This window comes from Trachymyrmex cornetzi, unplaced genomic scaffold (assembly GCF_001594075.2).
Source record: "Trachymyrmex cornetzi isolate Tcor2-1 unplaced genomic scaffold, Tcor1.1 scaffold412, whole genome shotgun sequence".
In the NCBI taxonomy this organism is placed as follows: Eukaryota; Metazoa; Arthropoda; class Insecta; order Hymenoptera; family Formicidae; genus Trachymyrmex; species Trachymyrmex cornetzi.
The window spans coordinates 551,668-565,587 of record NW_017298876.1 but is presented as its reverse complement, the minus strand read 5'-3'; the positions used below and the strand labels follow the sequence as shown (position 1 = coordinate 565,587).

Sequence of the window (13,920 nt, the reverse complement as noted above, 5' to 3'; positions counted from 1 at the left end):
TTTACCCGACACATGTATTTGATATGCATATGTGAGCAGGTCGACACCCAAAATCCAGGATTGGTTCGAATCTAATTTCTCGCTGTGACAACGAGCGTATTTAACGCGCAAACGTGAATCTTTTAATATCTTTTTTGTGTAGAGAAAAAAAAATGTTACGGAATTTCCTACGAGAGCACGAGTGTAAAATTGTCGATAAAACTTGCATACATAAATGCTAAATTATACACTCGAATAAACATGAATTTCAAGATGTCTGAAAATGAATCACTTTACACATGATTGTGTAAAAAATCGGTACTGCTGTCCCAAGTTTAATTGTATCGCTTGTTACTACTTGGAAATCAATCTGCTTAAATCGGTACGCTGAATTATGTAATCTGATATATATATATATTATATATATATATATATATATATATATATATATATATGTATGTATATCCGTTCAAATACGCGAAACGAAAATCGTCGTGACGTCACGACGGAGATGAGTTAATTAAATTAAGTCCGCGCGGAATGGTATATTTTTAGAACAAATTTGTAAAATCAATCGTTTGAATACCCGTGAACTATTCGCGTATACGAGCGTTAACGGTAACAAATGTAATTGAGAGACAGAGCGCCGATGCGGTGCCATAAATGTGATTAGAGTTAATCAGTGAAATACTTCGATAATGGATTTTCCGCGGATTTCACTGTGGATCAAGCGCGTCAAATTCTCCATTAATGGTTACGACCGTGTCCATTAATTAAACGTGACTGTGCAAAGAACCAAACAGTAATTGTGCCTCAAATTTTCTAATAGAAATGTACGATACATCCGTTAAATGTTAATTAATGGATATTTTATAAGTCATCTCTATTAATTGACATTTAACGGATGTATCGTACATTTCTCTCGAAAATATCCGAGTATTTGTCGCACTATAGATCGAATCGATTTACGCAAGGAAATCGAGAATGATTTAGATGTCCCATATGTTTCTCAAGTGTCGAAACTTTGAATCGAACTTGTGTCATTATTTTTTTGGATACCTCTTTATATTAATATTTTATAACTCACTTCTTTGGAAACCTTCATAAACTTTGTAAAAGTTAAATATAGAGTAATATAGAGTTTTTTAATAATTTTAAATTATGTTCATGCTAAATTTAAAATTACAAGAATACATTATATGCATAGATGATATTGAATCTTTTTTTGAGATTGTATATATTTTCTTAATTGATATTTTTAATAAAATTATACTTAACTATACTCTATAATTAAATTTGTTTTAACGCAAATTAATTTAAGTTAATTAAATTAAATTAAGTTTTAAAAAAACTCACTATTCATTCGTCAACTCATGTTCTCAAAACAAGAATTTATTTTCTTTTGAAGAACGTTATAAAATGTTATCGAAGAAACGATTTTATACATATATATAATAAATAAAATTTGTTCGAATTCAATAGTCTTGATTGAAGTTTAAGCTTGCTAGAATTTAGAATGTACTTTGAATAAATTTGATGTATGTGATAGATTTGTGCAGATTTATGAACTTTTGAAATATTCGAAACAAGTTGTTAATATTTAAGTAAAGTATGTGCATTTTTCTGTATGACCATAACAAAGGTGTGATACTGCTCTCAGTGATAATAATCGTTCCCGGGGATCTTTGCAATTTGCGACATCGATCGGTATAAAAAGGCTCTGCCACGAGGTGTTGCCTTTCCCGAGCGAGCGCCAAAACGTATAGACTAGAAGTTGAGCGTTCTTAATATTATTGCTTCGACATATTGAAACCTACTAACGGTGCTCCGTACTTTTGGTCAATTCAAAAATATCGATGTAAGCATCGCTTCGACTTAACACCCGTTGACATTTTGTCATCGATGCGCGTTAAAGTGCATAGGACACTTGCTGGCGTAATGGCGCAGTAGTTGACGGAGAAACTTTCTAATCCCAAAAAAGCGTTTGTTTCCTCGTTAAATGTCGAAAGACATAAGAAAACATGCTTTCCATTTAGTGACACAAATCGACCGGATATTATTTTATCGTGACATACAATGAAGAACAAAAACGGAGTGACATTTGTCTCATCAAATGGAAAGCACTCATAGAGGCTGATAGAATTTAAACGAATAGCTAGCAACCTAAGTAAAGCCTGCGACACACGATGCACGTTTTCCTGCTGGATTGCTTGCGTTTCCGAAAATTACTAAAAATTTTGCGTTCTGTGATGCAGTTCTAGTAATTTACTAAAACGCAAGTGATCCAGTAAAAAAGAAAAAAAGAATATCGTGTGGCTTAATTCTGTCGCTGGACAGAACCATTTTTTTTGAACTTCCTACGATTGGTGTTCTCTCTCTTTCGCGAGATACGTCACGTTTATCACGATCACACAGATCATTACGTGATACGTGTTAAGAATTAACGCGACATATGTTTACTCGATTAATGTATTTTTTAGCATCGAGGCGTCGCCACCAATCCCGATCGCGCGAAAAGCGTATGTTGCGCGCGCGTCGCGTCGGCAGCGGCCGCGTTATGTAAATGAAACGGCACGGCGATGCGCGCGCGCGCGCGCGACGCCATGAGCGAGGCGCGTGCACGCGGCGACCTGGACGTCGCCATTGCATCGCAGCGTGGCGCCGGGACGCCTCTTCACCGGAGGACGCGTTCGGCTGCTAGTAAAAGCGGTGACCCTCTACCCCGGCATTGCGGCGTCAACTCGTCGATCGTGCGATGCACCTCGTTACCTTCCCACGCGTGTGACGTGCGTGCCACTGCGTGCGTAGTCGCTCGCGCGCGCGCGCGCGAGCACACACGTAGGCACACGAATCACTGCCGTGCGCACCGGATCGCGTTTCGTGACGCGCCGCCAATCACCATGCCGCCATCTTGGACGAGTCCACTTTGCCGGCTGATCCGACCGCCGAGTGGCACGCGCGGCCACGACGAACGAATTTTTTTCGCCGTAGCGGCGCGACGTAACGTAATGTAACGTCACGTCGCATCGCCGAGTCGAGCCGAATCGAAGCTGCCTGCCTCGGCCGATGTCAGCCGGCATTGCCCGACTTTCTTCAGGTGCATCGCCGCGTTCGCGTCTCTCTTGTGGACGCGTAGGCGTCCGCAGACCCGTAGCTAGGGTGTGGCGTCAGAGCGATTTTCACACGACAGAAATTTGCCAATTTTCTTTCGCGCTCGAAACTTTGTAAAAATTACTCTAATGGACTTTCTATACAAAGTCATCTAAACTTATATAAACTTTAAATCTTAAGTCATAAGAAGTTGATTAATAATGGGCTTTCTACAATAATCTATTACCTAAGTTTTAAGTCTTAAATTATAAAATTAACCAATTACGATCGAATGTGAGAAGAATAATCGATTATGATTGGTTAAAATTTCTTATGGCTTAAGACTTAAAATTTAGGTAATAACTTATTGTAGAAAGCTCATAATAGTTAATTGTTCTTCTCACATTCGACTGTAACTGATCAATTTCTTACGGTTTAAGATTTAAAACTTTAAATAATGGCCTATTGTAAAATGTGTGTTATTCTTATCTTCTGCATAATACGATGATATGTCCTTTATTGTAAAAGACTGTCCTTCAGGTAGCTCTGTTCATAAGGATTTATATATTTTTTAAAACTTTTCTGTTCCTTATTTTAATGATATTACGGGAAATTCCTTTCTAATTAGCATTCCAATGTCTAATATTCTATTAATGGGAATTTTTACGGAACAAATTTTGAACTCAAATAGAAAATAATAAAGTCGCAACATCAAAATTTTGATTTGTGCTTTACTTGGGAATTAATTTAAGTATACTATGCAAGAAAATTTCAAAAATGAATAGTTGTCTAACAGTTATAAATCAGTTTGGAAATATTTAGGAATAAAGCCCTAAAATTTTCTGGTTTGCCTTTTATTTTCTGTAAGAAAATATGGTCACGGTATACATAACGCATCGGATCATTAATGTCTTAACACGTAAATTTATGGGCATATTGAAGCATATGTTTCGATAAATGTCTAAATTCAAGGCATTGGTTGCGTTCAGCAGAGAAAGCAGTTTGCGACTGTAAGATTCTTGTAAGATTCTTTAATATGATTGGTTTATACATTTAGGTCTAGTATAAGATTAACTTTGTCTTGGTTTAATTTACTCTTTATCTTTTTTTAATTTAAAAAATTTAAATTGAACCGATATTAATATATCGGATAATGTTAAGCTTAAATTGGTGGAATCGCACTGTTAGGTATCAAAGAAATAATAGAAACCCAATCTCTTAAATTAAATAACATTTCGTTATTTTTAACAAAATGTAAAATAAAAGCAATGGTGACCTTTAAAAATGATTAAAGTAACTCAAATTGGATATAATTTGACATTATAAATTAAACAATACGGACTTCAGTGAGGAATTAAGATCAATTATATGCGAGTGACATATGGTGAGTGAAAAATATCATACTCGGCCAAGGCGGTTCTTTGTATTTAATAACATTTTTGGTGAATTTAATTTCTCCAGTTCAAATTAATTTTAAATTCATGATAGATATTATTAGGCCTGAAGAATCACTTTAACCGAATATGGCATTTCTCACTCACGTATATTTAATCTTATCGATTAATTTTCCCTTAATATTCGATTACATTAGAATTTTACAACAATTGCAAAGCTGTTATTTTCTGCTGTACGCTTTAACTTCGTGTGTATCTATTATAATCACGCCAAGACGAATCGGGACGTTTTCCATAGTTATTTTGAAATAAGAGAACAAGAACAATAATATCTTTACTGTGTTATACAGCATCCTTCCTAAATACATAAGTTAAACAGATGTTGAGTTTACGTGCTAGTTAAAATCGCGAGCAGCTCTTACATATTTACGACTCCGAAACTTTACTCGCTTTACATTGACCACCCGCGTTGCATTTGCAATGCATCTTGGATGCAACAGTGCCGTACCACTCGGGAGCATGGCGGCGATATTTTCCAAATTGGCAACGTACCGGTCAATGTTTATTTAGATCGAGGAATGCCTCCCGGTTTAATTTTAATATCACATTGCGCGGATTTGGAAATAAACGTAGAAGGGCGCATTTTGTACAATTCGGAATCGTAGACGAAAATCAAAACATTTGTCGATAACAAAACTACGTTTTATTGTGTGATCGCGTGATTACAAAGTATATCTGTCTTTGTTACGAAAATTACGCGGCAATTTCACGTTTCGAAACGTCGGAGAATCCGAGTGATGTAACGTTCGCGTCTTCCTGGTTCCCTTGATCCGTGACTGTCATTGATCCGCTCCTATGACACCTTGTGACGTTACCATTACGATCGGTGCAACACGGGATACGTGTAGCCAACCTGTCGACCGAGTGGTCGCATGGAGTATGCAAGATGTCTAAGGCGAGGAGCATGGGATGAAAAAGTTGCAGTAAACTTCAAAATTAAATTAGGGGAATCTTAATAAATGCGTGACATATCGTACGCTGCGAAATTTAATTCTGGTTTTATGATAAAGCTTACGAATTACGGTATAGATTAATGAAAAGGAATCCGTGACGAGAATTATTCCTAAAAAATTCATAGAAATAGATATCTTTTATGAACAAAATACAGATAATATATTATTTTCTTCAGTATTTAATAATGTAACGTCGATCATTAATAGTATCAACTTTTTTTACTGGTAACTGACAATGGAATAAATTATGTCCCCAAAGAATATAAAATTTAGAGAGATTTTTTTTAAGAAAAAATATCTATACACTTTGCATGTTATTTTTTTTAGTATTAATAATGTAAAGTTGATCATCAATAACTGAGATAAATTCTATCCCCAAAGAATATAAAATTCAAAGAAATGGATATTTCTTTAAGAAAAAATAAAGATACTTTGTATTATTTCTTTTGGTATTGATAATGTAGAGTTGATCATTGATAGCATCAACTTTTTTTATGGCAACAGAGATACATTCTATCATTTTTTAATTGATATACATATAAAGTTTGATGAAATTAAAGCTAATAACTTTTAAAACAACTTTGCATTAATATAATAATATAATATATTAAGAATTATATGTAAAATTTCTATTTCCTATGTTTCTATTTATTGAATATGAGTCAATGTATAAATTTTCGTCCATGCAAAGCGCCTATCTATGGTGTATCAACATGGCATGTGTATCAAATGTATATCTATATCAAATGTAACAGAATATCATGCCTAAAATATCTCATATTTGCGAGAGAACGTCGGAATGTAAAAAGAAAAGAGGCCTATTCTTTTTCCAGGACTGAATTTCTTGCATGTGTGTGTGGTCAGCATGGTTCATCTTTTTCTCATCAAAGTGAAAAGAAAAAACGAACATGAACCGTACAAGACGTTCAGTCCTGGGATATGAAAAAAGAACAGACCTATAGTGTAAACATTGCACGTAATGGCGGTGACATTAGTGAATCGATGTGTAAGCAGCTAATTAAAAATCTACTCCGACGAACCTAACCGCAGCGTCAGTAACACCTGTGTGACTTGTATTCCTTTTTAAAATTCAAAAGATCAGCTTGTTTATTGGCCATTGTTGAGAGGAACGAGTGCAGGCCAACGGCGATGTAACACCTTGCTTCATTACATCATAGGCGCAATAATGTGATACGCGAGTATCGATACTTCCGGCATTGAGGCATCCGGTATCGATGATGACCACCCTTCATTCCCTCCCCCTCCTGTACCCAACCCCACTTCTCGTACTCAGCGTCGCGTGCCGCAGTCCGTGCTTGTCGCTCGCCGGCTTTTCCGACGCGGCTAAACAAGACGTGGCATGCACTACGCTTACCGTCACGTCGCTGCTCCCTCCCCCTCCCCCTCGTCACCGTTCTTCATCTGCCTCACCCTTCCCGACCGCCCCGCGCCATCTCTGTCATCCTCTTATCCGGTCCCGCTCTCACCCTCTGGCCTTTCTCTTTCTCCGATCAATAAAATAGCCCATCTCTCCCGCGAAAGCTTATCGCTCGTTTGAATTTTAGCGAGGACGACTTTTTCGACCGCGAGCGCTCACCGCCACGACTATGTCCGACCGCATCCTTTCGAGCGCGACGATTCCGTAGCCGCGTGAACCTGAATACGATTTCAATTTGAATATAATTTCACGAATCGATGGTCGCCACCCGTCCCCAAACGCGGTCATTTACTAACTCAAAAATATTAATGAATGTCTTAACATGATTAATATTCTCGGTATGTCTTTCAGCTACATGAGATATCTGCTTCTGATATTTATATGACTTTTCTTCGTCATCTACTTGTTGTAAATAATTAGATGATTCCTGCATGTTACAGATCAAAGAACTTGTTCTTGATAATTGCCGGAGTACGCAAATTGTGGGTCTGACAAATGAATTCAGCGCTCTGGAGTCATTGAGTCTTATCAATGTGGGTCTTACCAGTCTAAAAGGCTTCCCAAAGTTGCCCAGCCTTAAAAAGGTATATATACATATTTCTACTTATGTATCGCAAAGTATCTTCAAGATACTTATTAAATTGTACTTGTCAGAAATAATACAGAAGTATATTAAAGAAGGTGTTTAATGAAATAGTAATAATTGTCTTTATCAAACAAACTTCCTGTTTTCATGTATGGTGTGTGCAAATTGTTTTTGTATTGTGCAGTTGGAGTTAAGCGACAATCGGATTTCGGGCGGTTTAAACCTGCTCGATTCGAGCCCCAAGTTGACTCACTTAAATGTGAGTGGAAACAAGATCAAAGATCTTGATACGCTACAACCATTGGTAAGTTCTCATATTTATTATAGAAAGCTGAAATCCGTCTATCGCCAAGTAAAATCCTATTGCGAAATTCTTCTGTATTCCAGAAAGAGTTCAAGAACCTGAAGAGTCTGGATTTGTTCAATAATGAAGTGACAAATATGGATAATTACAGGGAGAAAGTCTTCAATCTTGTTCCCAGTCTACGACTTCTTGACGGGTACGAAATTATACACTGACTTCGCTTTGTTATTTTGTTTATTTTCTCAAAGCGATTGATTGTGTTTTGTCTGTTCAGATATGACGCCAATGATCGCGAAGTCGACAGTGATGGGGAGGATGATGAAGTTAATGGAAACGAAGATGGAGAAGGAGGTGGCAACGAAGAAGACAGTGAAGAAGGTTGGTTAACAGCTTGATCATGTAATAATTGTAAATAAAAATTTAATCAAATAGAAATGTTTATTAACGATAACAAAATTATGTCAATGTACACAAAAATAATAGTGATAAATATACATATCGAAATATAGTTTCAGATGAAGAAGACGAGGATTTCCTAGATGATGATCCAGGATTAGATATTGTCTATAAGGAAAAACTTGGGGTGAGTTCACTTCACGTTTAAGTAATTTATAAAGTTAAACTTAAAGCGCATTTAGCATGCTCGATAGTACGTTCATCGAGATCTTTCGCTTATTAGACTTTTATTGTTCACAATATAATCGTAACAATGTGTAGGTTTTATAGGTTTTTATATATTTAACATTATGATGATCTAATTACATTTAATAAAATATGTTTAAAAAATATATAATATATATCGGGATATAGGATAGTGATGAAGAGGATTATATGGGTGAAGAAGAGGAAGAAGATGACGATGAGGATAATGAAGATGATGAGCAAGAAGAAGAGGAAGGTATGATTTTAAAAAATTATAATTTTTATTTTTATCTGGAACTAAAAAATTTCATAATTGCTTAAACAAATAGCGAGTATAAATATACAAATACCAGAATTATTTTAATAATATATATACTTTTTTTTCTTATTCGTTTACCACACATATGTTATAAACTAATTTCTAATTGGTACAATTGAACTGATTATATTCTGCAGAAGAGTCTCCTGTTCGAGGAAAGAAAAGAAAAATTGATGATGTGGGAGAGAACGCTTAAGATGGAGGGCCGTCTCTGATATTGTTGAATGAGTGTAAAATTCATATACATAATAACAATAATTGCGACGCCGAGTGAACAGCTGGGAATCAAACTAATCGACCGACCAATGACAGACTACAGTTAGCGATATGAATTTATCAGTAAATCATTGACTGCGAGGAAATTGTCTGTGTAACAACAAAAGATTTATCGTACGGTAGAGGATACGGAATGTGAATGGATGTGGAAGGCGTGAGAAAAACTAGGAAGGATAATGATGGCATAAAAATAGGGCTGCATTCCAGCTGGACACAGCACAGTTTTAGTTATACTAACGATATTTTATATAGAGTATATAGAGTTAGAGAGTATTAGTGGTGTTGCATAAAGTGAAAAGATCGTGGAGAGAAAGCTTGAGAGAAACGAGAAAAAGGGCGAGAGTGAGAGTGTGAGAGCGAGCGAGAGAGAGAGAGAGAGAGAGAGAGAGAGAGAGAGAGAGAGAGAGAGAGCGTGCGAAAGAGGCGAAAATAGATTGCGGGAGGTAGCGGAGTTTTACACTCGAAGGAGCATCTTGTCTGTTAGCTCCAGTCGGCCAAAGGCTGGTCACGCTGGAATGCGGTCATCGTTAATCAGTAATAAGGTTACATAAGTTACATTTTAAATACATTATTATTGTACCGTGAGTAAGTATAGAGTAAATGAGGAACAACTTTTGTACAGGTTTACACCATACATCGAGGTGCATTACATGCCTCTGTGATTTTTGGGACAGAAAATAAAGAGAGAAATATATGTTACTCGTATACGTGAGCGTATATATCTGATGAGAATGGGATGAGGATTGGGGAAGAAGTACGCGTTAAAGCGAAAAACAAAAAAAACAGTGCAGAACAATCGCTGTGAATGATAGCGAATTATGCGCGTTCTCCGCGAGAACATTCTACACTACGGGGATCTCCGATATCAATGAGGGATAGCGAATAGAAAATATCGTAATATTTATATTATTGTTTTCAATCGCGTGATTCCGACGACAGAAGAGAGCGAGAGTTAGATCGTTTATATCCAGATGTGTGGGACACAAAAATTTCCGATACACCTCGATCGACGTGTCGAGCATTGCACGTAAACGCGGACCCGGTGTTATCTTAACTTAGACTTTTTTCTAGTAAGTTTTAAGTTCCAGATATTCTATGTACAACGGCAATCGGCCGCCCGGCGCATGGCTGTTAAGATTATTGTTATTTACTCTCGGGCATTGCGGAAATATTGTTCTCTAATATAACGTAAAAGAATCAACTTGATTATTCTCTCACTTTTGAAGACAATTGTACAGCTGTATAATTCTATTCTTTTTTGTCTGTTTTTTTTATATGTATGTATATAAGGCATCACAGATTTATCGTATTTTCTTTTATCTGTACACAATTATATACATTCTATATCTGAAGTTAATATTTTTTGACAGTACAAATTATAGGAGAAACAGGAAACTATGAAGAAATATCTTTGTTTTATTTTATATAAAAGTTTTTTCTAATGGAAATTTAATATGATTTGACTCTACGTTTGATATGATGATATTAAAATAGGAGAATTTATGACGAATAATAAATTTCTTTTAAGATGAAAAAATTAAATATGTATTATTTCTAATCGAAGGAAGATACGGTAATTCTAAGACATCTTGTATATGCCAAAGCATAAATTATGTTGATTATTTCTATATAATATATAACCTACAGTAGGCCTCAGTCTTTGGAACGATTACTAAGGAAACAAAAGTCAACATCGTGTGCGTCAAGTGATTAACCTTTAATTTCTGTCTCTGAAGTTACCATTGCGCTGATACATTTCGTGATGAATAATGAAGTGCGAAGTTTAGAGATAATGAAGATTCATCAATATATTATGATTAATATTAAAAATTACGAGTATGATTTTAAGAAACAAAATATTTACACTTGCGCTTTCGCACTTTTAAATTGTACTAAAGTCAAAAGATATGTTTTTTATTCCTGTGCTCTCTGAACTGATGCACACACTGCAATAAGTTGAAGTGAAACAAACTTATATTTGTTTCACTTCAACTTATTGTACCGTGTACACCAGATCAGAGATTACAGGAATAAAGAACAGATCTCAACGCAAAATTAGATTTAGGGCAAGAACAAAAAAATGTGAAAAAGAGACACATTTAATAAGATAGGCGCAAGATAAAGGAACTCGCAGGATGAATCAGACGATGTAGTTAATGGTGAGACTGCGACAAGTAGACTGGGACAGGGACAACCAATTAACTACGTAGTCGTGTAAGAATGGATGGGAGTACAGTGGCGAGTGAGAAAATGAGGAGAAAGAGAGAGAGAGAGAGAGAGGGAGAGAGAGAGAGAGACGATCGGTTTTATAAGAAAAAAAGAATAAAAAAAATAATTATGCGGTAGTATCGAGAGGACCTGGCGCCTCCTTGTCGCCAGTTTGGTTATGGCCTTATCCAATTTTTCCAAGACTAAAAGCAAATTTATATTAGGTACAATGAGTATATGTGAACATGTACAGGTCCAAATCTGTAAATTTCCAATCTGCAATTTGTAATTGCGGCTCGCGCGGAAGCGTTTATTAAACGTTAAATTATAAATATAATTAAGAATTTAAATTATAAATAATTGAAAAAACATTCCGCGCGCCCCGCGACACATGTGTAAACACACACATACATACACACACGTACACACGTAACACACTTTTGTCAATTGCGATTTTGGATAGACCATTTAAGTAAGGGGAAAAGAAAATTTATCTATCACCTTCTATTACCAGATATATTACATCTGTGTATTGTCTGTCTGTTCCGTTGTTAAAATGGATTTTTATCATAACGTTTGTTTATTTCGAGCAATCCTTATTACACAAAATAAGAAAAGATAATTTATTAATAAAACCATTTACAAATCAACGATGGTGTATCCGATATGTATTGACAAGTGAACCTAATTTTTGCACTTGTTTTTTTTACTGCGCTTTCGGCGTTATTAATACAAATGTCTCTGTTTTTTTTTTTTTTCATTATATTACTTATAAGTTATTTTTAGATAATTAATTTTTCAGGAAATATCTTTTATATATTTATTCTAACTCGCCGATTATCTCAACTACGAGCCTTGAACTCGCTGTATCAATCGAATATATATAGATATAAGTGAAAGTATATATAACTAAAGATATGATATTTTAAGGAAAAATATTTCATAATTGATCTGTAATTTGTTTCCAATTATAATTATACTTTATTGCTTCTAAATTTAGCAATGTATCCTATAAAGTACGTACAACATAGATTTTCTCGCGTAGACTTATTATTTCTAGTTATATTCCTTGAAACTTAGAAATCTAGATCAAACAAATTCCTGTTTACTTTTTGTCTCTAATTGGTCTTTCGTTTTACAGATGCGAGTATCCGTCTGGAAGTACATACGTCGCTAGGATTAAGGCTGAAGTTTTGGATGAAAAATTCCAACAAATTGCAGATCGATAGATATTCTAGTTCCAATAGATGTTTGAATAGATCGGAAAATTCGAGCGAAAATAATGTTTATTGCCGAATATTCGAAAAACAGCATATCGCTCCTTTCAAAAGTAACACAATTAAAAAACTAAGTTTCTCAGAAAAGGGGAAAAATTATTTTCTATCTTGACGGAAATTATTGATTAATCAAATAATATCGACAAAAGTAATATACTTTTAACATGATCAAATATCACTTGTCATTTTCCTTTCACAACCCTTAAAAAATTGATTTTTTTTTAACTACTTTTTTTGAGTTGTAACAATTTTTTATGAATATACAATTTAAATATTAAAATCGGGCTCTCGAAATTAAAAACTATAATAGAGTGTATCGGGCAATGAGAGCATCAACATAACGCGGGAATTGGTACGCAATAAAATATAATTATCAAATATTTACATAATATAAAGTTGTACAATGATTTGCTGAAGGTGGTTTGAAAAAAATCGAAACGTCCAAATAAGGTTGTACCGACAGTTATTGTGCATCTTTATATTATATAAATATTATTTGATAATTATATTTTATTGCGTACCAATTCCCGCGTTATGTTGATGCTCTCATTGCTCGATACACTATTTTTTATGAAGTTTAGTTAATTCACTTTTGATAAATGATGGGTAATGTTCACTTAATTATTACCGATGGTACCGCTAATCACTTTAATTTTTTTTCTTTTTTATACAGTACAGAATATTGAAACTACGTGATTATAGTACAAATAATTGTAACGATCAAGTATGTAATTCTAAAATAATTTTTTACTAACTGAAAATCTGTATAGAATTACCAAATTAACATTTTCGGCAATTCAAGCGGCACATTGGCATTGGTTCATTCATAGTAATAACTTGATAATCATGTTTTGTTACTTTTGTTGTTTTTGAAGAGAGCGATATTCTTTTATTTTAGATATAGAGTTAAATTTGACAATTGGGACATGATATATAATACTTCGAAGAGATTGCAAATGGATCTTTAGATCCAAGAATTTTCGAGTGCGATGAAAATTCTACCGTCGGTATACACAGGGCAGTGTTTATTTATAGTCCGTTCTTATTTTAAGACTGTCTCAAGTAATGTCTTAAGATGTTAATACAACCCTCTGGCCGGTATTCGTAGTTCGTTCTTATTTTAAGACCGTCTTAAGTAATGTCTTAAGATGTGCTGATGTGGTCCTCTGATTGGTTCGTAATATTTTAAGACTACTTAAAACAATCTATATAAGAATCAACTACGAAACCGACCCCTAATTGACTTACGACATTTTAAGGGCTATGGCACACAAAAAAACTTAAACAGTAAAATGTAAGCAGTAAGCGTATTGACCAATCACAATAGAATCTATAAGGCCATAACGTAAGTAGTAGCCAATCCAACATGTTAATTTTCTTACCGTCTTAAGTTT

The 13,920-nt window shown here is 34.9% G+C and overlaps 1 protein-coding gene across 1 annotated transcript in view; it reads left to right on the top strand.

Annotated features, from left to right (window-relative positions):
• Window positions 1-9,332, top strand: part of Mapmodulin (acidic leucine-rich nuclear phosphoprotein 32 mapmodulin) — a 13,450-nt gene extending 4,118 nt beyond the window's left edge. The window contains exons 2-8 of the mRNA XM_018512476.1: window positions 7,355-7,498; window positions 7,685-7,804; window positions 7,888-8,000; window positions 8,079-8,182; window positions 8,314-8,387; window positions 8,615-8,702; window positions 8,903-9,332. Coding sequence (XP_018367978.1) covers window positions 7,355-7,498; window positions 7,685-7,804; window positions 7,888-8,000; window positions 8,079-8,182; window positions 8,314-8,387; window positions 8,615-8,702; window positions 8,903-8,961 — 702 coding nt within the window. The 3' untranslated portion in view covers window positions 8,962-9,332. The remainder of the gene's footprint in view (window positions 1-7,354; window positions 7,499-7,684; window positions 7,805-7,887; window positions 8,001-8,078; window positions 8,183-8,313; window positions 8,388-8,614; window positions 8,703-8,902) is intronic.
• The last annotated feature ends 4,588 nt before the right edge of the window (window positions 9,333-13,920 follow it).